This window comes from Furipterus horrens, unplaced genomic scaffold (assembly GCF_987537825.1).
Source record: "Furipterus horrens unplaced genomic scaffold, mFurHor1.1.pri manual_scaffold_4, whole genome shotgun sequence".
NCBI classification, from domain to species: domain Eukaryota; kingdom Metazoa; phylum Chordata; class Mammalia; order Chiroptera; family Furipteridae; genus Furipterus; species Furipterus horrens.
Window position 1 is genome coordinate 148,829,023 of NW_028327174.1, and position 27,346 is coordinate 148,856,368.

Genomic DNA, 27,346 nt, shown 5'->3' on the forward strand with positions numbered 1-27,346 from the left:
AATGAAATATAATTTCTTTTTTGAAAAAGACTTAATTCTAATAATTTTGTCTATATGGAGACAAAATGGAAAAATCAACAAGCCATAAACTACCTAGGCAAGTACTAAAATAAGGATGAACACTCAGATTTGTCAGGTATTACATATCATCTTTGGCCTTTAGTGTATTTACTATATTTAGTTAAACTGTCACTATGAACCCCTTCCCCACTATTTGCTCTTTAGTAGCAAATGCCTAATAAAGCTGGACCAAAGGCAATCTCAGTGAGTGGTTCTCAAACTTGAGTGTGCATCATGATCACCCAGAGGACCTACTAAAACACAGATTATCTTGGCCACCCATAGATTGATTAATTATATCTGAAGTAAGCCCAAGAACTTGCATTTACAATAAGTGATACTGATGCTCCTGGCCAAGGATATTTGAGAAAGACTGGTTCTCAATCATGGCTCCACATTAGAAGCACAGGGGGACTTTTCAACAATTCCCTGGAGGTCCCTCGGATCAATCATGCCAGAAGTTCTGAGGGTAGGTACTAGGCACTGATATTTTTTAAAGCTCCCTAGAAAACTAACTTACAGTCAGGATTGAGAACCACTAATTAATTCAAATGAATCTAAATCCATTAAGAACAGATATTTCTTAGTAGAAAAGCAGGAAAAGGATTATTCAATAGGGTGGCCTTACCTGCTTACAAAACTATGGTTTAACTCAACAGAAGTTGTATGTGTGTTGACCTCTTTAACTCCAAGACACAGTCTAAGGCAAGTCTTTAGAGGTCATACAAAATGGTTGACCTTAGAAGGCAACGTAAGTGTGGGTTGCTACCAATCACATGTATCATGTTTAAGCTGAGTGGCCATTTTGCATATTGGTTAACTCTCAGGCTCTGGAGTCAGATCATTTAATAGATGTGTTCCTTGGAAACTTAATTAAGCATAGTCTCTTCATATAGGAATCAATGTAACTAACATTATGTTTATGTTAAAGATTATATGAGCATCTATATAAAAGTTAGCTCAGAGTCTGGCATACAAAATTTAATGTAATCTAATTGCTATAAGCCATGCCACGGAGGTATAACCTACCAGGAACACGAAGGAAATCATTGTCTTTTTTCCAACTCTATTTCTTCCCTTAAGTCAACATCATATCTCTTCATCACAATGGCTTCAAGTTCTCTATTCCTACATGACTGCAGTCACAGCTTTGCGAATTTAGATATTTGGAGCCCTCAAACCCTTTAAACTTTAAGTATTGTAACTATAGAGAGGATAATTGATAGGAATAAATGCAACTGATAGAAAGCTATACAGTATAAGCTTACTATGAAATGAGGTAAATGCCCGTATTACCTCGACATTTGCCATTTCTGAATTCCCTCTCCTTTGTTTCTGTCCAAAATAGAGGTTTCAATCAAGCATAGTCTCTCCCCTGTAATGACAACTCTGGGAAGAAAAAAAAAAGCTCTCCTCACAGCTAAGTTGCGTATGCCCTCTAATGGGGTTCTTTTATAAACCTTAAAGAGCATTTAAGAATCACTTGGAATTTAAATCTCTAAAGTCTAAATATCACATCGCTACTGCCAGCTCTTTCTCCCCAAGTACTTACTTGGCTGGCTGGGTTCTAAAAACACAATACTTTTGCTAAGACAAAGGTGACGAAAGATGAGTGGTATGGAATAGCAATTAGGAAGGAAACCCCACCAATATCTACTTTATCCCAGGCACTTTGATGTTAACTCCATGTTTGCTTTGTACTTTTTACATCAAGATGTGAATCAAAGGTGACAAGCTTAATCTAGGCCTTGAGTGACAAACTACAAAATCTTCACAAGAAGCACTCAATAATTTAGTCCATGTTCATCAAGGAATCTACAGAAAAGGGACCCTTCAAAAAGTAAAACTCAATTTTAAAACATTTCAAACAAATCTCAATGTAAACTGCTTTTTGTGAACTTAACAATGTATTTATAATTGAGAGAAAAAAATTAAGAAAAATCATGAAATAAATTATTTCATTTATATTTTGCCCTGGCTGCTGTGGCTCAGTGGATTGAGCGTTGGCCTGCGAACCAAGTGTCACTGGTTCGATTCTAAGTCAGGGCACATGAGTAGGTTGCACGTCAGATCCCCAGTTGGGGGTGTGAGTGAGAGGCAACCACATGATGACGTTTCTCTCCCTCTCTGTCTCCTTTCCCCTCTCTCTAAAGACAGATAAATAAAATAAATTTAGAAAAAAGAAAAAAAGAAAAAAAAGAAAAAAAATTATTTCATTTATATTTTAGAAAAATATCCACTAGATTTTGGCCTTTCAGAGGTTGTTTTTGAAACCCCTCTACCTATTAAGTAATATATCATAAGTCTGTAATACCTATGATTCCTCAGAGATTAAAAAGTATTTGTTTTTAACTCTGTCTGGTCTATGTAGAGTGGGGATTGAAGATGCAACATTATATGCACCTAATTATTTTGTCTGGGCCAGCAATTGTTTCAATAAAGCTTATTTCAAAGATTGAGAATTCTCCGGTTTGGTAATATGTTAGATCTGTAGGTCACTATAAAAATAGCTTTTAAACCATGCCATTTTAAACTGACAAACACTGTATATCCTAAAAGAATTCTTGAGGCGAATTCCCCTGGTCCCATGTCTGATATCTCCCTGCCTTGGTTAAATGGCAACTTGTTAAACTGCATTACCTCACTCAGAAGTTTAGAGATGTGATTATTAATGAAGCAGGTTAATTTTCAACTTACTTTACTTTCAAAGATTACTTTCAACTTATACTAGGAAGAAGAAAATGAAGTTAGTTCACTGAGGGAAATAAGAGTACTTAATCACTATCATAAATGGAATGAGATGACACCCTATAAGTACTTAAAGCCTATTCGTTAAGTTAAAGTACAAAAAAGTTATCTGAGAAATACTGCCTTGGAACTAAAAGTTATACTGAAGTTAGAGGTCATCTAATCCAGTCACTCTAACTTTAGAAGTTCTCTGTAAAGTATAATACCTCTACTAATTCTCCCAGCCTATGGTTGAAGACAGCCAATGCATATTTATTGGCTACTTCTCAGCACAGACCATTCTCTACTCTTTAGAGATTTGACTGGTAGGACGGATAATTTTAGGTTATCCTGAAACTTACTTTGCTGTATAGGACTTCCTTCTAGACAGAGCTTTTAAAATAGGAAATCTATCATGATCCAAATCTTTTCAAACTAAATACTTCAGCTACTCTTCATGATGGTTTTACATTTTCACATTTTGGGTTCTCCTCAGAAGATGTACCATGTCATGCTGATATTGTTCTTAAAGCCCGGGAGACCAAAAACATTCCCAGTAGGGAATAATTAGCCTTGTACAACAGTAACATCACTGGGATTATTCTAAATATCCTACTTCCAATAAAACATCCTTACAATATAAGTATTTGATAGCCACAATCTACTGACTTACTTGGAGCTTACTACTCGATGAAAATCTCCAATTCTACTGCTTAAGCCATACACTCCAAAAGCTCTTTTCAATGTATCCTCCATGTAAGGAAGAACCTGTTTAATAACTTGTTGAAATAAAGATGTACAATAGTTTCTACCTTACTTTTCTAATAACCATGAAGAATGAAACTAAAAGAATTTGTTATCACATGATCCTTTTTAGGTGCTTACACCAGCCTTTATTTGACTCTCATCTAGAAGTTCATCTATTATATTTATCTTATCCTTGATTTTATAGTCCCTTTCTCTTTTTATTTTTTTAAAGACTTTATTTATTTTTAGAGAGGGGAAAGGAGGGAGGAAAGAGGGAGAGAAACATTGATGTGTAAGAGAAACGACGATTGGTTGTCCCTTGCATGCCCCCAACTGGGGACCTGGCCGACAACCCAGGCTCGTGCCCTGACCAGGAATCAAACCAGTGACCTTTTGGTTCACAGGCTGGTGTTTAATCCACTGAGCCACACCAGCCAGAGCATCCTTTACTCTTTTGAAAGATGAGAATGACATTTACCTACCACTAAGTTTCTGTTATCTTTTATTTCTCAAAGAAAGTTCAACCATCATATCTTCAAGTTGCCAGCACTGAAACATTTACTGCAATTCCATCATGAAAAATTATTTAGGACAGATAATTTTAGTCTTCTCATGCATGCTGGACTTAGACTTTCTTTTACTAACATTCATTCTAATCAAGACAAGTTTCTCTTTCATTAAAAAAAGAAAGAAAGCCAAATTAACACTAAGGTACTGTGATTTGAGCTCTGTTATTATACTAAATTCAGGCCTATACCTTGGAAGATCTTACTCCAAAACTAAGAGCCCCTGAAACTGTAAAAATTTAATAAACCTTACTTCATTTAGTGTTTAAAGTCTTACCCTACTTCTATGCTGTGTCATTCTGTATAATACTTTTTGCCAAACAATAATTTCTTTATTGATCAGAATCAGGCCCCAGGCAGTAGTCTTCCTAATCATTTATTCTATTCTTCAAGAAATAAAACTCAAAGCAAATCAAGAACTCTACTTGTTCACAGCAAATATATAGGTAGCTAAAAAGGCCCCCATCACTATAGTTTCTTACCTCTTCACTATGGTATTCAGTAACCCAGAGACTGATTACTAACAACGCACAAATTATTCCATTCTCAATTTACCAATATTGTCAGTCCTGGCCAATCTCAGATTGTAACAGTCATCTGGTTGTTAGTTTTACTACCATCTACTATAGTAAAAAGTAGGATGATAGCTCATTTGAAATAAGCCTTGCTGTCAAGTTAGCCACAGTCATTTAAGGAGTATCAGAAAAGTAATTATTAGTTATCTACTTTTGACCCCTTACACTAAAGTCTTCTATACCACTTTGTGGAAGGAAAAATTACAACCACTTTAGGATCTTGAACTCTTATACATAATAAGGATTTGATCGCATAACATTTTGCATACATATTAAGGTGTCACTTGAGTGAAGACTTAAGTCTGTTTAGTGTGTTGAATAAATACTAAATCTGTCACAACAGTAACTTTTATACTAAGATTTTGAAAATTGGTAAAGAAAATAATTCAGTGTTATAATCAAGGTAAGTTCTTAATACTGTTTTCATGTGAATATTTAAAAACACTTCTCTGGGGGAGGGAGACTGGGGAGTTATTGATGAGTATGTCTTTAGAGAGAATGAGGAGATAATAATGTTCTAAAATTAGTTTGTGATAATGCACAACCCTGTGAATACACTAAAAACAAATGAACTATATCCTTTAAACAAATTGTAAATTATCTCAATAGTAAGCTGTTTAAAAAAATATTTCAACCTTATTCTAACAGCTATTATATTGTTATTATATACTTTCTAAAATATTATTAAAGTATATATCAAAAAAGTTTATAGAGGAAGAAACAAAGAGAAACCCTTACTTACTACATTAAGCCAGGTATTAGGATACAAGCCACTTAGGAGCCAGAGATAACAGCATTAAGAAGCCATTATTATATTACAACCACTAAACAAACAAAACTAAACAGTAATAGACTTAACAGACTCCTAAATGATTTCTTCAAAAAGACTATTATTTGAAAACAATCATGAAATGGAAGGCTTTGTTTCTATAAACAAAAACATGAATGAAGTCCTCAATAGCATGAGCACTTACTCATCATACTCGATATGATAAATAACATCTTCATCAGCAGCAACAGAGTCCGAATTAGATGTAGAGGGCACATTGTCCAATTTATTTGTGTTCTCTTTGGAATTATGATTTACATTTCCTTTAGTCCTTTTACAAGAACTGCCACTTTTCAGTGGAGTTTTGCCACGTGAATGTCCATCAGAAGCTCTAGTAACACTATGTATGCGTGCTTCGAACCAAGCACCAAGGCCGACATCTCTGGCATCCACCAGTTCATTTACCTAAAAAGAGTTTTAAAAAAGTAGTTAATGTTTCAAAAACCTTAATATAACTCGTTATTTTTATAGTTATCATAATTAACAATATTTGCAGCTATCATGCTTAAACTAATTTCAAAGATTAGATCAAAACCATTCTTTTCGTATGTAAATCTGTTATTTACTAGTATGAAAATTAATTTTACTACAAATTTTCCTCAATAAAATAGCTGTTTTCTTTACTCCCAATTCTACATTTGACTTGTTTTTTAAATCCTCACTCAAGGATATGTTTATTGACTTTAGAGAGAAAGGAAGAGGAGGGAGAAACACTGATTAAGACAGAAACATCGATTGGTTGCCTCTTGTACATGCCCCAACCGGGGATCAAACCCATAACCCAGGTATGAACCCTGATGGGGAATCAAACTCATAACCTTTTCATGCACTGGAGGTTGCGCCGAACAACTGAGCCGCTGCCCACGGTTCTACATTTGACTTCTAAAAATATAATTCTTATGTACCCAAGGGTGTTCTGGCAAGTCATTCAATAAGAATGTCACTAACAAAAAACCAGGACTTTAAAGTGTTATGATTGCATTATAAATTTGTTCCATTAATTTCTTCAGAATCCTAAAGCTAACTTATATAGTCCAACCAGAAAACAGTAAGGTATTAAGCAGAAAATAAAACTAAAAAATGAGGGAACTGTGCACACATACAAAGGGAAGAATTTTGTGAACCCTTTATACAAAATGGGTTAAGTTCTACCAGCTAGTAACTCACTAGCAAATGCATTATTTAGTACACCCCAAAACAAAGGTAAAATATAAAAAGAACAGAGCTATATAAGATGCAAAACAGATGTAGTCAAGTCTAGTGGATGATCCAGAACCAAACTGTGCAACATGATAAGAGGATAAACAGTATACCAGAATTTAAGAGTTACAATATGGAAGCTGGTTTAAAAAAAACAATTCTCTTGTAAAAAAATCTGAGGAAATTGGTCTAAAGGCAAGGTCCTTTCAGAAGCAGTAACCAAAAGACATCGCTTTAACTTTCTTCTTCTTTTTTTTTAGCTTATTAAAAAGAAAAAAAGAAGAAGAAAAAAAAAAAAAAAGACCTCATTAATACTAGGTCATCACCTAATCAAGCTAGGTCTTCCTGAGGGTATAAGAGACTACTTGAAGTATCCAAAAGAATTCCAACAGATGAGGCAGGGGTAAGGGGACAGTATATTCTAAAAATACCCATATGCTAGCTATTATGCAAGGCTTCTTTATTTAGGCTTGTCTAACTCTAGCAACCTTAATAATTAATAATTCCTATTTGACAAGATAAAGAATCAAAGGCTTACAAGTTAACTTGCTCCAGTGAAAACTAATGAAATGTAAAGTTATATATAATTTAAAAACATCTTGACCTTGAAGCTTATGTTTTTTGCCATAAGATGACAAAACAGGTAAATAAGAACTTCAAAGGTTAAGTGATGAACTAAGAAATAAGATATTAAAAATATAAAAAGGTTTCAAACCACAAGCTAATATAGAAGATAGAGGGAATACAGACAAAATCAAAAATTATTAACTGTCACTAACAGAAGAGGTACTACATTTGACCAAAGACAATTAAATGCAGTGAACATGGTAGTAATGAAACATCTTAAAAGACATAGTTCAATGTAACAAAGAATGAAGGGTTTACGAGAAATGGAAAAGACCTAAGGGCCAACCAGGCTAACACAGCAAGTATTAGAGATGGAATGTGGTATACATTGCATTAATTAACTCATGCATTAAATGGACACAGGCTCTTTTCTATAACAGCCATTGTCCAGTTTAAAGACTTTAATTTCTTACAGGCAACACAGACTAAAACAAAAAATAAGCAATGTTAATAAGGTCTATCATACTTGGGAGAATAAACAGAGGTTACTACTTTTTCATAGCACAATGTAAGAGGTTTCAGATAGCACTACACATTATTCTAGAAGAGACAGGAACATATAGTTGATATGAAAACAGTCACAGCAAAAATACAATTAGTAATATAAGCCTCACTAGGGAACAGTATAAGGTAAAAATGAAATACTTAATCTGCATATCAAAAATAAGAAACTAGCATGCTGCTCTGGTTGGGTGGCTCAGTTAAGGTTAGAGCACCGTTTCTGACACACCAAGGTTGTAGGTTCAAACCTGATCAGGGCACATACAGGAAGCAACTAATAAATGCATGGACTGGCAGAATAACAAATCAATGTTTCTCTCTGAAACTGATAAATTAAGAAGGAAGGAAGGGAGGGAAGGAGGAAGAGAGGGAGGGAGAAAGAAAGAATAAGAAAGGAAAAAGGGAGGGAGGGAGGGAGGAGCTGGCATGCAGATCTAGTCTGGATATCTTAGCATTTGGCAATACAATTAGTTAAAGAACCTAAGTCAATCTGAAAATACTTCTACTGCTTAAATATCACACATAAAGAAAGAACTTATTGGCTCATAAAGGTAAGGCATTCTTTTGAGTAACCCTAGATTTATAACTAAAAACAAGAGCTACAAATGCTCCTATTAAGTATAACCACTCATGATATGCACATAAACTGTGTGGGGAAAAAATGCTTTTAAATTCAAAAGTAAAGTTTCTGCACATTACATAGACATACTTAGGTCAAATCTGAATGGATCAAACTGCCTACAAGAGGTTTAAGTTCTCTTGCAAAGCCAGAGTTTTGAAGACGGTTCAGAAGAGAATACTTAAACTTGTACGATTAACATGAAAACAGGATACTGGTAACTTTCTTAGTATCCAACTGAAATTAAGAACTGTAAATAAGAAAGATCTGGTCAAGATGGAGCCATAGGGAGACATGGCTTGCCTCTTTGCACAACCACATCAAAATTACAACTAAAATATAGAACCACCATCAGCCAGAACCATCAGAAATCGAGTTGAACGGAAGTCTGACAACTATGGAATTAAGAAACCACATCCAACAAGATAGAGCTGGCAAGCTGGTGCCATATCTGAGACTCCATCAACCTGGCTAACAGTTTGACTGACCCTCCTTGGAGATCCCCAGAGACCATGTCCCACCCAATTTACAGGCCCACCCAAGCTACTTTTCCATATGAATGGATGACCCTGCCTCCTGCTTCACAACTTCCTAAATCCTATCAAACAAACAACAGCTGGCCTCAGTGAGACTCAGGCCCCTCACTAGCAGCAACCAGCCTAGCTTCACAGGTTGACTTTGCCTGGGAATCTCCAAGCCCAGCACAAGTAGCAGCCTTTTCAGATTGTTTTATAGCTAAGACAGGCGTGCCCAGGAAAAACACAGATGTGAGCTGACTTTGACCTGCACCACTTGGGAAACCCCAGGGCCAGCGCATCCAGCGGTTAGCTACAGACCATGTCAAAGTACCACAACCCTGCCCCTGCACAGCTGATCTTCCAGAGGGTGGAGGTGAACGGTCAATGGTCATAGCCAGTCCTTGCAGCTGACCTGACTGGGTAAATCCCTTCCACTGAGCTGCCAACAGCAACCAAGAGGACGGTGTACTCAGCTCACCCAAAGGGTGCACCTCCAATACTCGGCTTGAGTGACAGGGGAGGCAGTGCCATTGGACCCTACCTATAACATCAGACCACACTACCAAGACATGGAGTCAAAGCAGCTCTACCCAATATACAGAAACAAACACAGGGAGGCTGCCAAATTGAGGAGGCAAAGAAGTAGGGCCCACCAGGAAGCACAGAGAGTTCCAAAAAACTGTACCCACACCAAAACACATTATAATCAAAATGTCAAAAATTAAGAATAAAGAAAGAATCTTAAAAGCAGCAAGAGAGAAGGAGAATTACATACAAAGGGATCCCAATAAGACTATCAGAAACTCTGCAGGCAAGAAGAGACTGGCAAGAAATATAGTAGTCCCTCGCTATATCGCAGTTCACTCATCGTGACCTCACTGTATTGCAGGATTTTTAAAAATGTTATATTTAATTATTTATCACGGATTTTTCACTATATCGCGAGATTTTGTGGTACTATGTACATATGTTGTTAAAGTTACACAGGTTCAAGAGTGTAGAATAAATGTAAGGTTCCTACTTCACGGGGCATCTGGAACGTAATACCCGTGATAAGTGAGGGAATACTGTATTCAAAGTAATGAAAAGCAAAAACCTACAATCACGATTACTCTATCCAGCAAAGCTGTCATTCAGAATAGAAGGGCAGAGAAAGTGCTTCCAGGACAAAGTAAAACTGAAGGAGTTCATCAGATCCAAACCACTGTTATATGAAATGTTAAGGGATGTTTAGGAGAAAGAGGATCAAAACTATGAACATTAAAATGAAAACTGTATCACAACAACCAACAACAGAAGCTAGGGAACTGAAACAAAGGCAAACTAAGTAGGCGAGAATGGGAAAAGAATTACAGGTATGGGGAACATATTGGGGGGAGATCAGCTGGGAGGGGGAAGGGGGAAAGGGGGAAAGGGAGGGAGATGGTACAGGAATTAAGAAGCATAGTAGGAGGGAGTGGAGGAGATAGGAAGATGTTGAGAAGAACTATATACACAACCAATGGGCATGGACTAAGGGAGGGGCGACTGGAGGGGGGGTGTCACTGGGTGGAGGAGAACAAAGGGAAAAGAAATTGGGACACTGTAACAGCATAATCAATAAAGCATATTAAAAAAAAGAAAAGAAATAGGGCCCAAATGAAAGAACAGAACTCCAGAAAAAGAACTAAGCAAACAGGAGATAATTAACCTATCAGATGCAAAGTTCAAAACACTAGTAATCAGGATGCTCAGAGAAATGATTAAGTACAGCCACAAAATTAAGGAAGAAGTGAAGATTATACAAAGTGAAATAAAGAAAAATATTCAGGAACCAACACTGATGGAAAGGAACGTGGGATTCAAATCAATGATTTGGCACATAAGGAAGAAATAAGCATTCACCTGGAACAGAAAGAAGAAACAAGAACTGAAAAAAATAAGGAGAGGATTAAGAACCTCTGGGACAACTTTAAACGTACCAACATTTGAATCATACGGGTGCCAGAAGGGGAAGAAGAAAAGCAAGAAATTGAAAACTTATTTGAAAAAATAATGAAAGAAAACTTCCCTGATTTGGTGAAGGAAAATAAGACATACAAACATAGGAAGCAGAGAGTCCCAAACAAGGTGGACTCAAAGAGGACCACACCAAGACACATCATAATTAAAATGCCAAAGGTTAAAGATAAAGAGAGAATCTTAAAAGCAGCAAGAGAAAAGCAGGGTTACCTACAAAGGAGTTCCCATAAGACTATCAGCTGATTTCTCAAAAGAAATTTTGCAAGCAAGAAGGGGCTGGCAAGAAGTGTTCAAAGTGATGAAAAGCAAGGACTTACAACCAAGATTATTCTATCCAGCAAAGCTATCATTTAGAATGAAAGGGCAGATAAAGTACTTCCCAGACTAGCTAAAGCTAAAGGAGTTTGTCATCACCAAGCCATTATTATATGAAACATTAAAGGGACTTATTTAAGAAAAAGAAGAAGATCAAAACTATGGAACAGTAAAATGACAACAAACTCACAACTATCAATAACTGAATCTAAAAAGTAAAAACAAAAACAAAAACAAACAAAGCAAACAACCAGAACAGGAACAGAATCACAGGTATGGGGATCACTTGGAGGGTTATCAGAGGGGAGGGGGAAGGGGGAGAAAGAACTGGTGCAGGGATCAGGAAGTATAATTGGTAGGAACAAAACAGACAAGGGGGTATTAAGAATAGTACAGGAAAGGGAGACGCCAAAGAACTTACATGCACAACCCATGGACATGGACTAAGGGGGGAATGCTAGAGGGAAGGGGGTACTGGCAGAGTGGGGCAAAGGGAAAAATACTGGGACAATTGTAACAGCATAATCAATAAAATATATTTAAAAAAAGAACTGAAAAGTATGTCCAAAGCCACAGCATGTACACCACCAAGAGTCAACCCTAATGTAAACCATGGACTTTCGGTGATGCTGTGTCAATGTAGGTGCATCAATTCTAACAAATGTACCGCTCGGGTGAGGGATGTTGATAATGACGAAGGCCTTGCATGTGTCAGTAGGGGGGGCATATGAGGAATCTCTGTACTTCTCATTGATTTTCCTGCAAACCTAGAAATGTTCTAAAACGTAGTCTATTTTAAAGAAGAAAAAGGAAAAAAGCTGATAATTAGGTAGAATAGAGCAATAAAAAAAGCACGCAGAATGATAAAGACGAAAACAATGTGTGTGTGTATTGGGGGGATTGGGGGGGAGTTACTCAATTGCAACTATGGACTTTAATTTGTGTAGGTAACTGACAACCTAGAGAGGCAAATGCCCTGGAAGAACTACTTGCATTTCCAAAGAGAAAGCAGCACTCTGGGCAGGGCCAAAAAGGGAAAGCACCAGGTTTGGTCACAAGTGAGAAGGAGCATGGAAAGCATGGCCCAGAGAATATTGCGTTTTCCATGTAAAAGGCAAGTCAGGGCAGGGAATAGTGTTTATGATTGGCTAATCTGAATTAACATTGGCAGGCTCTTGGCTATAGGGGTGATCTCTAGTTGTCTGGTAACTGACCCTGGGTGATTAGAGTATAGAAATATTGGTTGGTATATAAGAGTTAAGATCAAGAACAGCAAATATTTAGGATGTTTATAAGCTGGGTATACTTTTTTTGGGTGGGAGCCAGCTAATACTTCTAAGCACTTTATATATTCTGTGGAAAACACACCAACTCTGCAGATACACCTAGGTTTAAATCCTTGTCTATCACCTACTGGGTATAACCTTGAACAACTTACTTAAGCTGTCTTAACCTCAGCTTCCTTTATAAAATAACGTATTTAGCAGTGTATTATTATTAGGTGACAAAATGCAAATGATGTGCCAATTTAGCAGCACAGAGTAGACACAAATGAAACAACTGCCTCCTTCCACAAAGTATCAATATGTTCAATGCTAAGACTCATTAAAACTCAGTATAGTCTCATTGCCATACTCTGCTTAGTAAACATATTAGCAGTTTACTGTTATGTATATTACCTCCTTTGCCCTGGCTGGTTTGGCTCAGTGGATTGAGCATCGGCCTGCGAGCTAAGTGTCGCTGGTTCGATCTTCCAGTCAGGGCACATCAGAGAAGGAAAATTCTGACTCCAAAAAACCTCCGCTGCCTTGCGGCATACCTCTTCAGGGGAAAGGCTAAGGGAGTAAACCCCGACAGAAAATCCGGAGCCGGAGTCCCTAAGGCGGTTTGACGTTGTAGTCAACACGGGCAACTCCTGCGGCGCACCTGAAGCCAAGCTGTATTGACTCCGTCTTTCCCTTGGACCCTTCAGCTGCGAAGAGAGGGGGGGTCTGCTGCATGGGCAACAGCAGACCCTCCATATCACCCTGCCCAGGCTCTGTAGCTTCAGCTTCACTGGAGAGGACACTCCAGCGTCATCGTAAGATGTCGATTCAACACGGGAGGAGACAGATACAGTGTCACTCCCGAGTTGGACTGCACAGCCATTCTCGGCGGTGCAGATAGACTCCTAAGAAGCTACACCATCGTCTCTCGAGACGGACGGCTGCCGACGACGGATATTACCTCCTTTAAAATTACAATATAAAGTCATTCTTATTTTCCAGTGAGATTCTTAAGTGAAATATATTTGCCCTCAGGAGATAACACAGGTAAAAATGAGAGCTAAACTGATAAAGGTTTCTCGAACACTGAACATGATTCTCTCATTATATACCGTATTTCTTCACAGAGTTACAAATCAAAATGCAATACAGTCCCTTTTAAATGAAGTTCACACACACACACACAAAAATCAGGATGCATATGCAGGTTAAAGGTTCTTAAGTTTTTAAAGGGTTAATAAAATGACAACTCACAACTATCAACAACTGAATCTAAAAAACAAAAACAAAAGTAAAAACAAAGCAAACAACCAGAACAGGAACAGAATCACAGGTATGGGGGTCACTTGGAGGGTTATCAGCTGGGAGGGGGAAGAGGGAGAAAGGGGAAACTGTGCAGGAATCAAGAAGCATAATTGGTAGGAACAAGACAGGTAATGTTAAGATAGTATAGGAAAGGGTGAAGCTAAAGAACTTACATGCAAGACCCATGGACATGAACTAATGGGGACAGGGAGGAATGCTGAAGGGAAGGAGGGTACTGGGCAGAGGGGGGCAAAGGGAAATAAATCGGGACAACTGTAACAGCGTAATCAATAAAATATACTTAAAAAAACAAAGGCTTAATAATAGGATAAAGTTAATAAAAAGCAAAGAAATGATTACTATAGGACTTCAGATAGTAGTTACAACTAGGGAGGAAGAATTTATAATCAAGAGAAGGCACAAGTGAAGTTCCTGGGAACAGCTATTCTTTTCCTTAATTTGACACTGAGTTCATATTTCATTAAGCTCTACTTTTTTGTATTGTCTATTAAATTTCATAATAAAAAAAGTTAAATATCAAGAAGCAGAGTTGCTCTGTAGACAAAAGACAGTAAATACTAAGATACCATGATTTTTTACTTAGTGGTAATTATTAGTAATTTTCCTTTTTATTTTGCATAATGAGCATAAGAAAACATTCGGCGTTTAGCAGTGCCACAAACAGTTACACTCTAAAAGCTTACTATCATCAGTATAAGTAGATATTATTTAGGCAATGATGATAGTCATTTCAAGGCAGGATCTTATGTGAGCCATACAAAGCTCTCTATCCAAAGCCAAAATTAAAAGTAAATTTACATCTCAAAAGTCTACCTTGTTTCAGAAAATAAATTACTTTCTTACGTCAGTGTGATTCAATCTGTGTTATACAATGGGAATAAACGGACCCAGCCTTGCACAATCTTCCACAGCCTCTCGAAATGTGAAGTGATATTTAATTCCTTACTACATATGAAAAAATACCTGAAACTGACCAAATGTTTCTGTAAGTTACCAAACAGCAAAAGAATAATATTGGATTATAACTTCAAATTAAAATTCCATTTTAACGTATAGTTTAGTATTTACCTATGCCAGTTTTGAGTAATGCTGATTTGGAAATTGTTTTTGTACCTTCCTATCATGAGGTCCAAAGAAAATTGTATGCAAAAGGAAGGAAAAGCCCCCAAATTTGTTTGCTCATCCATAAAAAATTTTGAGTGACAGAAGCTCTATGTCTATAAAAGGAAAATCTTTACAAAGCAAGTGACATACACATGAATTCAAGATAAGGGGGGGGGGGGATTCTCCCAAATTTTAAGTGATCTAGAAACAACTTAATGAAATGTTAATATATTTACTATTCAGAAACCTACCCTAAGGATAACACACAAAATTCAAAGCAAATTCAAAATAAATCAATTAAAAAGTAGCAGCTCACCCTGGCTGGGTAACTCATTCGGTTAAAGCATTATCCACATGTGCCAAGGTTGCAGGTTTGATCTCCAGTCAGGGCATATACAAGAATCAACCAATGAATGCATAAATAATTGGAACAAATCGATGTATCTCTCTCTCTCTCAACCCCTCTGCAATTCCATTCTCGCTAAAAACATTTTTTTTTTTTTAAGGTAGCAGCTTTTCAACATTTTCAGATTAGCTAAAAAGAAGTTAATATCTAATAAAATTCCATGAAGGCAGGGAGCAATATCATTTGCTTATCCCTCTATCTACATGCTACTTCACAAAACAGTGTAGACTTTTGAGAATTTAAGTGCCAGGTTCCACGAATGTGTTTTTAAATGAAGAGAGACGATGTAAAATTTACTGACCAGTTTATAAAACTCAGCGGCTTCACTGGAATTTGAAACCAAGTCTAATGACAAAGCTTAAGTCCTTAACATCTTTGCTGCTTATTAATACAAAATATAAGAGATGTTTAAAAGAAAAGTTAGGCACCAGAAGTAATTGGTGGCCAAAGCACTAACACTGAAAATAAAGAGCAAAGATGTGGTAGGGAAGTAGTTTCCATGATGCACTTCTAAATTATATTTGGAGGGGACATGGCAGGGTATTGAGAAGTGTGTTAAACAGAAAGAACTTAAGTTGACCAGAACTGCTTAACCTTGATTAATCTCAGATCTGTAGATACATAAGCTGGCCTTCCTGTGCGAACAAATTCATACCTTCACTGCCCAAAACAAATCAAGTCAAAAGTAGCAGCTTCTAAACTGCTGCCCTTAACCAAAGTTAAAAATAATGTAAGATTAATATAAACACAGATGGTTACATAAATATTTATTGACATATGGCTATACAGGAGTTACTATACATACATGTATTTCCTTGCTCTGTCAGCTGGGTGCCCTGTAAGTAATGACTCTCCAGTAGCAAGGAGCATACCCTAGAGTCTGGCTTGGTTTCTAATACAGTTCTCCAATTAAAGGAACCAAGGCTTCTTAGAGAAATGACTGATTCCAAGACTGGAGCAAGAAATATACAAAAGGAGCCCAGTGGTCCTTCAAGCACAAGAAAGAAAGTGCTTTAACAAATAAACAAACAAACAAAAAACGCACAATAATGATGGTTTATCAAAGGGACACTGAAGAAGAAAAAAAAGATCTATACTAATGTAAATAAATGACTGACTGAATAAATAAATGAAGCGGAAGAGACAACTCTCCCATGTGGAAGAATTCCCAATCATTTTTTATAGATAATCTGGCCCTTTGTGGGCTACAAATAGTGACTTCATCTCAAAGGTTCCATACAGTATGAAAATGGGTACAGAGGTTGGTGGTAGGAGATTAACTTCACAATGAAGAAACCTGACAAACACTACCTTAGCCAGGTGACTAAAGTTCACACAGTGATAAGTTACTATTGACATAAAATTTAAGTTATAATTAGCAAATAGAATAGTTCCATAGTATGTACCCCTAGATATGATAAGATGAAAATATCACTGAATCTCTGTGGTTCTCCTCCCAAAAATACTTAAAATACATTCTAATGATGAGGAAAACAAGACAAATCATAACGAAGGACATTTTACAAAATACCTGACCAGTACTTCTCAAAACTGTCAATGTCATCAAAAACAAAGAATGTCTGAGAAACTGCCACAGTAAAGAGGAGCCTAAGGATATGTGACAACTATTTCGTATAACACTAATGTAAATGTAATGTGGTGTCCTAGATGGAATTCTGGAACAGAAAAAGGACATCAGGTAAAAGCTAAGGAGATATGGTTCATTAATTATAACAAATGTACCATATTAATATAAGATGTTAGTAACAGGGCAAACTGGGTATAGAAAACATGGAAACTGTAATATCTTTCCAACTATGCTATAAATCTAAATTTTTCTAAAATAACAAGTTTATTTGAAAGCAACAATGTGAAAAAATATCAATGTAGAAAGTATTGAGAACTGAAGAGGGACGAAATTAATGGGTGATATAGACAACAATATGGCAAGTAGGCTTTCAATATTAACAATTCCTGATTTTTGTGAGAGCTACATAAAGCGTTGTTTTAATTTATATGCCTTGACCATATCATGGAAGCTTATTACCAAACTTTGTTTTGTTATTGCAATTTTTTTCTTTTACTAAATGATTGTAGCAAGGACAGCTACTGGTATTTATATTGCAACCTTATTGACTGCTCATAATGCTCCAATGTTGACTTTTCTCAGCTTTTCCAGGTATCCATAAGTAGTAACTTTGCCTTCTCTGTATTTACCCTTTGTTGTTTTCCTGCATGTCTGTATTATCTTAATACTTCTAGAAAGATGTTAAACAGCAGCAGCATTTACTGGCTTCCTTGTCTGGTTCTCATATTTAATGGAAATGCTTCTGGCTTTTCCCCACCATTAACATAATGCTGGATGTGGTTTAAAATATTCATTTATTCCATCTGTTCCTCTTACCAAAGATTTAAAAAATCAGAAATGGATTCAAATTTGTATTTAGATATTTTTAGAAAACATTTCAGATGAGATCATTTGTTTTCTTTGGTTTATTAATATGATGAATTATATTAAAATACTTTCTAATAATAAACTATCCTGCTTTGACAAACCATTCACAATCAAGGTATTATGTTCTTTTAATATACTGCCACAGTTTTATTTGCTAAATATAACTTAGCCTTTACATCAACATGCAGCAATACTAGTGTGCTTTTTGTTACGTTTTGGTATCAAGAGTTTGTAGGGCAGGAGTTCAACTCCAGCAAGGTTTACTCTGGATTCGGCGCAGCAAGGTTTACTCTGGATTCGGCGAGAAAGATGACAGTTGAGCCACTGGAGAGGGAATTCATACCAAGTTCCTTCTTGCGGTAGGCAGCGAGAACAGCAACCAGATCTGCCTTACAATTCTCATGGGGGTGAGCGAGAACAGGGACCAAAGGAACATCCGCCTTCAATCTTGTCCCACGGCGGCAGGCAAGGACATGGAGAGTCATGGGAGCCAAAACCATCCGTGCCGCCTTAACAGCAGGGGCACGTATATATATATGAAGTTAACAAAAGTGGCACATAGCCAATCTCAGCTATGTAATGCTTACGCAGAAGGAATTATCTTAGATAAGGGTGACCTAGGAACATGAAAATACGTGCGTGTGGAGGCGAGGATCCTGGCTATGGTCACCCTGATATGACAGTGTTAATACTAAATTAATTTTTCTAAAGGGGGGGGGTGTTCCATTTCTTTATGTTGTGGGTCAATTTAGATAACATTATAATTATCTATTCTTTACAGGTTTAAAGCAATTCATCAATGTACCCACCTAAATCAGGTACTTTTGAGATACAGCTCTTTGCCAGTTTCCTCGATTCTTTCCATATTTATGGATCAGTTTGCATTTTTTCATAGATCCAAAATCATCTTCATTTGTATTTTCTTAAATAATTCACTTCATCTACCAATTTTAAATTTTTAACCTTGAAAATTCTCTGAAAAATTGAGTCTCAGTCCCAATTTATCCTAATTGATAAGAATTAAGAAAAAAGAGTTATAAGGATAGGAAAGAATGAAGCAGAACTATCATTCAATTATTTCTACCAGTTATTAGAACAGAATTTGAAAAAGCTGCTGAATACAAAGGTCAATAAATAACTGCATTTCTATACATCAACAAACAAATTACAATATTAAAAGATTAACTATAATAGTATCAAAAAGAAAGCTATTAGAAATAAATCAAAACAAGATATGTAAAGAGAAAACTAAGATGTCAAAGATCTAGATTAATGGAGACATCTATCATGTTCCTGAATGAAGGACTAAATATTGTAAAGATGTCAATTCTCTAAGCTGATCTATATAAAATCCCCATCGAATTCCACCACTCTATTTATCTGTAGAGTTTTGACAAACTAATTCTAAAATTCACATGCAAGTGTTAAAAGCCAAAAACCAGGACACCCTTCAAGAGTAATTAAATTTGGAGATGAAGGAAATGGAGAAAACAAAACAGCGCTACAGTACTTAGAACAGTATGGCCACAGGGATAGGCAAATAGACCATGGAGTCAAGAGCAGTTTGTCCTATGACTAAACAACCAGCACTTCCATTTATAGATAAGAATTCCTAGAGAAATTCTTGAACACGCGCACCAAGATATACATAGAATGTTCAAAGCAGAACTGTGTAACAGCTGAAAATGGAATAGTTCAAATAGCTAATAATCAGAGATTAAATATATTGTGACATGTTAAAATGAAATAACATAAAAGTGAAAAATAAAATAAAGTTTTATGCATGAGAATCTCTCAAAGTTGAGAAAAAGTAGAATTCCATTATATAAAACCCAAATACAGGCAAAACAAAACATTGTTTAGAGATACGTATATTAGTAACACTACAAAAAAACCAAGAAAACAACCATAAAAGTACAAGGAGTTTACCCTGTTCCGGGAGAGAGGGAGATGTATTCTTATGGAGGCACACAGGAGGCTTTAAAAAGGAACTGGCATCATTCTAGTTCTTAACCATGGTGGAATTACACAGGTATATTATGCTTTAAAGTATACATATACCTTTTACACATTCATCTATATGTCTGACAGTTTTTTAAAACTTTTAAAAGTATCAACAGCCCAATGTTTACTTTCAAATGGCAATCAATATACTTATTCACAACATCCGGAGAGAACAGACATCTGTATTCTCACAACTAACAAAAATTCTGAAGAAGACAGCATACCTTATATAATCCGAAGCCAGGATCAATGAGAAAATCACGAGTTGATGTAGATGGCTGACTGGAAGATCCCGCCCTTGGTGCTTTCTTCACTTTAGGTGGAGTATTAGAAGAGGGTTTGGCCTGTACATCAGTTTGTTTAGATGTGCTAGGAAGATCAGGGTCTGGGCGAACTAGTAGTTGAATTATATCATTCAGTCCAACATCATAGTCAAATAACGTATATCCATTTTCCAACTAGAAGTAAAAGAAAACGATTAAAATGCTTCTCTCAAAACTTGATCTTTCTATATCTTTAGTCACCCAAGGCCCTAGCCAAAATATTAAAATAAAATTCACAGCATTGCAATTAGTGATCCTGAAACCATTTCTATTACTTTATGGTCTCTGATGTCAGTACCTTCTCAAAACGTCAATAAATTAAGAATCTTTCCACATTAGCTACAGGACACACTGAGAGCCATTGAAATAAAAATTAAAAAAACAACATATAATTGCTGTTGTTACCTCACCACCTGAGCAGAAAAACTAAATTTCTCACGTTTTATTTCAATGAACAGTGCCTGAATCCACTGCAAGAAACAAAAGGTGAATTTTGGAAATGAGTTGGTTTATGACATTGTATTCATAAAGACATTAAGTTAAACATTTTACCGTTCTAAAGATTGTCAGTAATTAAAAAATAAAAATAAACTAGGAAAAAATCATTCAAGCAGGAACAATTACAATTCTTGCTCATGCTATTCCACTTGCCTAAAGTTCTCTAATTCCATCCATTTCTAAAGGTTATTAGTTGTATCATGAAAGTCTTCTAGGATGAAAATTGAATAAATTATCCTGCAACTTACCCATATTTTGGCAAGGTCTCTATAATACACTGAATTGTGTCCATCCCTTCCTGCTCTGCCCAAATATTTGATGGTATCTCAGAATGTGGCATTTGTAAATAGGTTTTTTCAAAGGTAACCAAGTTAAAACTAGGTCATAAGGGTGGGCCCTAATCTATTGTGATTGGTACGCTAATAAAAAATTGAAATTTGGACCAACAGAGGGAAGGATGCAAAGGCACACAGGGAGGAAACAGCTATGTGACTGGAATGATGCATTTACAAGTCAAGAACACAAAGGTTGCTAGCAAACACAAAAACACCAAAGATTGCTAGCAAACACAAAAACTAAAGGAAATAAGGAAGTAGCTATCAGAGAGAGCAGGGCCCTGCTGATACCTTCACTTCAGACTCATATAGCCTCCACAACCCCGAGACAAAAATTTCTGTGGTTTTAAAGCCTCCTAGGTTTTGGTACTTTGTTACGGAAGCCCTAGGGAACTTGTCTCTTTTTTGTTTCTTTATAAAATTCAGTTGGCTATTTCACTATGATACAATAAGAAAATTAAACTTCTTCAAGATTAGAACTATCACTTCCCCAGAAACATCACCAATATAATTGGTCATTTTTCCTTATTTGTATAATATCTATCACCATCTACAACTCTCTATCACAGTAAGACCATGTTTGAGAAGTCCAAAAATCAAAGTCTGTCCTTGAATGGTGGTCCAAGAACACACCTAGCACAATCCTCTACATTCTGGGTGTTCACAATTGTTAAATAAGACAAGGAATCAAGAAATTCATAAACTTCTCAGTGGGTGAATTATACACCATCTCACAGGTCAGTTAATATTCTTATTCCAAATAAACCTAAGGAGTTCTCCAAAAGTCAGTGAACAGATATGACTTTATAAGGATGGCAAAGTTAATACAAGGGGGGGACCCCCCCCAAAAAAATGGATCTATAAAAAATCTCCAATTCACAGGTACCCTTTCAGTGTTCCTAAAAGTTACTATCCATTGCATAGCAAGTTCGATACAGCTAAGCCACTGAAGAGCTGTAAATAAAGTTGGAATGACTTGTTCCTTGAAAAGTACTGAAGTTCTCTCAAATTTAATTAAAGTGCAGACTAAAAATTACCAGTCACTTAAATTATGTTCTGAGTGAGGAGAAAGGGATTGGGTCACTTAGAAATTACAAACACCTATGAGTTTCAGGCATATAAAACTATAGTTCATCCATGTCTCACAGCAGAAAATGTTTGAGAACTGTCATCCTAGAGATGGGGCTACAACATTTACAATTCTAGAGGCAGGAATGGCCCCAGAACTCTTGTTTTGACAGATTGCACTCTTAAATTTTTACTGGGTTGAAGGAAGAAATGACATGAACAGAAAGGATCATTAAGAGTGATGCAAGGGAAAACTAGGAAGCAAACACCAAGTGGCAGTGACTGAGAAGGCAGCAGGGAAGTCATTAACGAGAGGCTAATGACAGGCATGCAGATGGAGAGCATTAAGTTAGCAACTTTCATGTATCTTTCACATATAATATAAAGAATACACAATACATACACATATATACACACACACCTTTGAATAGGCAAATACTTTGCCCTGGCTGGGTAACACAGATGATTAGAGCATTGTCCCCATATACCAAGGCTGAAGGTCCAATCCCTGGTCAGGGCCCATACAAGAATCAACCAGTGAATGCATAACTAAGTGGAACAACATACCCATGTTTCTCTCTCTAAATCAATAAATAAAAACTTAAAAATACATAGGCAAACACTTTTACTTTGTGTTCTGTGTAAAAAGGAAAAGTCCATAGGCAAAGGTAACTACTCAGTTTTTCTTCAGCTTTGGTTCACGTCCCATATCTACCATCTATTCTAAGGTAATCTCTAAGTGGCATGGGGGAAAGAACCTTTTCAAAGCAGGAAAAGCTCTGGATTCTCAAGATTTAGAGATCCACCAATACAACTTCTTTAAAATACAACAAAAACAATCCCCAGGGTGCTTCAAACTCAACCCCCAAGAAAAAGCATATCCAAATGAGGTTCCCCTACTCTAACCAGAACTTAACAACCCTGAATTGCTACTCTCCATTTTGACCCTCAGAAGTGGAGTCAATTACATAGCTTCTCAAATTTAATTTGCATACAGATCACGTGGGGTCCTTGTTAACATGGATTCTAGTTCAGCAGGTCTGGTGTGAGGCTCCCAGGTGAAATTAATGCTTCTGGACCTACTAATCCAGGGACCATACTTTGAATAGTAAACTAGTAGGAAACTGACTATCCTTCCACTTCCATTTTCAAACTCTGGTGTTCATCAGAATCTCCCATGAGGTCTTGTTAAATTCAACTGTTTGCCATCTTGGGGTGAACTGAGCATCTATAATAAGATATTCACATGTGATTCTGATACACACCAAAGATAATAAGACTTCAGGGGTGTTGCCTAGGAATACATTCTCATGCTTCATTTCTATTACTGGTGCTGAAGTCACCCAAGTACCCCACGCATTGATGTACTACTGTCCCTAGCTAGAAAATAAAATTCAGAAGACTGGTTACATGCTTTTCACCTTTGACCAAAATATAAAAAGTATCAGCCATTGGCAGCACAGCAATCTATATCTACATAGTGTTTTATACAATTATTTCAAAAGCTAAGTTTACAACTAAATTTGAACACCTGTTTTTACTACAAGTCAAACACTAAAAGATTAATATAAACTGGCTGCAACAACATATCAAAGATACTATAACATTTATTTAAAAACACATTAAAACATCTCATGGCTCATTTTATTCTCAGTGTAATCTTGTTATTCTGAAATGTCTGGGCAGTTTTAGAAGGGTAAGCATATTAAGGGTAGAAAAATAGTTCTTCCAAATCCTTTGTGGTTGTAGGAAAACGGCTACCATCAAATCCAAGAGAGCTACATTTATTTCAAACCACAGGATCGGAGCCAAACTGTGGTCAATCAATGGGAGGATGCCAACTTTTTTCGTGGATTACATTTTTTAAAAAAGACAAGAAAAATAAGATGGGTCTGGGTCTGCGGGTACAGACCGAGACTTGTGGGATAGGAAAAATTTTCAATGGGCCATACCATACAACTACCAGAGACAACCGCAGATACCTTCACGGCCAAAAACACTTTCAGCCTTCAAATCAGTACCGCTGGCTATGCTCCGTTGCCGTCTTAAAACCTCTGGTGAAGAGACTATTAGTATGAGGAGCAAAACAGTCCTTTATGTTCCCTTCCCTTCTGAGAATAACCCCTAGGGCCTACAGTGGGCAGTTTAAACATGGTCCTGAGTTACATCAATAGCTCCTTCAGCCCAGGTCTCTAATCTTCCCCGAGATTTCAATTCTGTGCGAGAGACTGAGAGACAGGAGTCCAAAGTTCTGGAAATCCTGAGAATCCTTCGGTGTTTACAAATCCCTTCCACAGTGAGGACACCGAGCTAGGGTTTTTTGTGCCCAGTATGTAAGTTTCCTCCTCTCCTATTCGAGAGATGGAGCGCGGAAGCGCCACGGAAGCGAGGAGAGCCGTTAGCCGGAGCCGCCAGCCCTCCCCACCTGCACTGTGGCATGGCCGCCACAGCCCGCTGCCCTCCCCGCCCTCCAGGGGCCCCTGACCCCGATGAGCGCGGGAAGCTAAAGAACCCACGCGCTCTGGCTGGCTGTGCCTGCGGCTTGTGCCCCGCTGTAAAAGGGCGGCGAGGTCTCAGGGTTCTAGGCGCCCCCGCCAACGACCCCGAGGGGCGCACCTGCACTCTGGGCTGGCCAGGACCCCGCTGCGCCCCCTCAGCGAGCCCAGGCCCGCACTTTGAGGCTCGCGGATTGCCCACTCCGAACGGAGCGAGGTGCGCTTTGCGCGCGCTGCGCACCAAGCCGTCCGGCCCGCCTAGCCCACGCGTCCTGGGGGCGCTCCGCTGCCCTCGCCCCGGGCTTCTCGTGGGCTACGGTGGGCACGCCTCACCTGCTTGCCCCGGTAAAAGAGGCGCTGGCACTCGGGCCGCACGTCGAACAGCGCCCACACCCGCTCGCGCAGCTCCTCAATTGTGGCTTTGCGAGACAAGTCCTCAATGGTGCGCGTCTGAGAGCCGTCGATGGTGCGAACCTGAATCCACATCTTGGCGCTGGGAAAGGGGGCCGGCTCTGCTTTGTCTCCCCCTGCGCTTAGGGCGCCGCGCCCCGCCTGGCCCGCGCCGCTTCCCCGCTCTCCGCTGGTGGCGGGCGAGCGCGTGCACAAGCGAAGACGACCGACCAGACGCCGGGCCCGACAGGCGGCCGCGACTCGTAGACCGCACACCAGCCCAACGGAGCTCAGAACGAAAGGAAACCGGAACTAGTCTGAGGCACCGCTGCTACAGCCACCGCCTCACAAATAGGAAGAAACCTTGTCTGCGCCGCGCGGAGTGTTTACTTATAGAGCTCCAGCTCCCACATGGAGGTCACGGCGCCAACCCGGATCTCGCGAGATCCACACGGGGCTCCGCCTTAAAGAGGAAGCGGCCAGGGAAGTGACCGTAGACCGAAGGGAACTAAATGGGCGGGTGCGGGTGGGCGGGGCAGAGGGGCGGTGCTGCCCAGAGCCGTTACTTGCTCCTTCGCTTGCACCTGGGTTTTTGACACGCCCTCTCGCCTTCGGGTTTTGAGTGGTTACGAGGCCCCACAGTGGTTGCTGTTTTGGTCTTTGTTTCGGCACCCTGCGGGTGAGCGACTGCTGTTCTGAGGTTTCAGAAACACACCAAAAATAAGAAACTGACGTGCACTTCTTTGATCAAGAAGACGGGGGTGCGGGCGGCCGCCGCCTAAATTTCTGAGAAAGCACATAAGGAAATGAGCTTGCTCTATCACGCTCACAGGGACACTGTCCGCCACGCGGCCTGGCGCGGTAGGCCGCCCTGGAAAGGCCCCGGGGACCCTTCTGCTTCGGTAACTCGTTTACCACCAGGCCCAAAAGCTACCTTCTTTCGGAAACCGTTTCCGAGAGTTCCCCTCCACTGGGCCGAGACAGTGGCTCCAGACTTACAGGCCGTGGGTCCTGCTGCGATCGCCCTGCTTGGCCCTCTGCGTTCACACCCAGACCTCTGGCCCGGGTGGTGCGAGTGCCGCCAGTCGGAGGACCACTCCTCAGAAGTGGACGTTTCCCGTTTGTGGAACTTATGTGTTAGTGTGCTTTTGGCCTACGAGTCGCAGGGTCATGGAAAACACTTTTCAAGGATGCAGAACTACACACCTCCAAAGAAAGACCTCCAAAGACCCTACTAGCAATAAATTCTCAGAAATAGGCCCATCGCAACATTACCTGACAGTGAGCTTATTAAAATGAAAATATATCTTCAGAAGAAGGAAGAGAGCATATGAAAGTAGAAATACACATACATAGATATATACATACTGGGACTTTATATAACTTGAATATTGAGACCTGTGCTAATTATTACCATAAGGGTAGAGCGACATTTTTGTAATAGCCAATTAAAGTAAGTACAGAGAAGTCCAGTGTAGCATAAAAAAAGGTGGCCTGACACGGGAAGGGCGGGGGAAAAAAAGCATGTGTGTGTGTGTGTGTGTGTGTGTGTGTGTCTATATATATTTTGGGTCTCTGCCCTTGCCAAAAATTTTGCATTCTCTTATGTTCTCTAAATATAATTCTTGTCTGTTCCTGGTTTAAGTAAAGCAGATATTGAGTATTTATTACATGTGTAAATGCGATTATAGATATATGTAAAGCATGCTTTTCACCTGCCCAGATAGGAGATAACTATTTGCCATTAAAGGATATGCTATACCCTTGGGGAGGCATATTAAGAATTCATTTTAATTCCCTGTTCACAATGAATTTATAATCTAAGAATTAACAATTCAAAGATTTAGAAAAATTAAAATATTAAAGAATAATTTGGTGCTAAACAGTATACTATTGGTTAAAACAGCAATTAGAGATGAGAAAAGGGGACTAGAATGATTTAGGAGTTTTAAGGAATTGAGTTAGAAGGTATATTATAATGGGGCAGCATTTAAATGTTCAGTTCATGGACTGAGATGGACCTGAGTTTGTAATCCCAGTTTCACTATTTAATTAAACTGTGATATTAGGCAAATTATTTGCTTCAGTTGCCTCAATGTAAAATGGTACTTATATAATGAATGTCAAGTGTTTAGCATAATGCTTATCCCTTGGTAGACACAAATTATTTTCATGCTATTATGATGGAAAGGATTTAACAGAGAATGTCCAAAGAGAAGAGTGCTTAAGCAAAGACAAAAGTGTGCAGATCAGAAGAGATTTCATATCCAAGAAAGGTTGACTAAATAGAAAAGGGCAGAATGTGAAGATTAGCATTCAAAGCAGAATATTCTGTGGGTCCCAGGGAGAAACCAAGGTTTTTAAAGGAGTCCACTGATGTGATTAAATATTC

General features: G+C 38.3%; 1 protein-coding gene across 2 annotated transcripts in view; it reads right to left on the bottom strand.

The window, feature by feature from the left end:
* The window catches only part of UHRF2 (ubiquitin like with PHD and ring finger domains 2), an 81,134-nt gene extending 55,758 nt beyond the window's left edge, over nucleotides 1-25,376 (bottom strand). For both annotated transcript variants that reach the window (XM_090274110.1, XM_090274109.1), the window contains exons 1-3: nucleotides 24,898-25,376; nucleotides 20,070-20,303; nucleotides 5,650-5,909 (exon numbers count right to left, since the gene is read on the bottom strand). In XM_090274110.1, the coding sequence (XP_090130236.1) occupies nucleotides 5,650-5,909; nucleotides 20,070-20,303; nucleotides 24,898-25,050 (647 nt within the window). In that variant the 5' untranslated portion in view covers nucleotides 25,051-25,376. The remainder of the gene's footprint in view (nucleotides 1-5,649; nucleotides 5,910-20,069; nucleotides 20,304-24,897) is intronic.
* Between the last annotated feature and the right edge of the window lie 1,970 nt (nucleotides 25,377-27,346).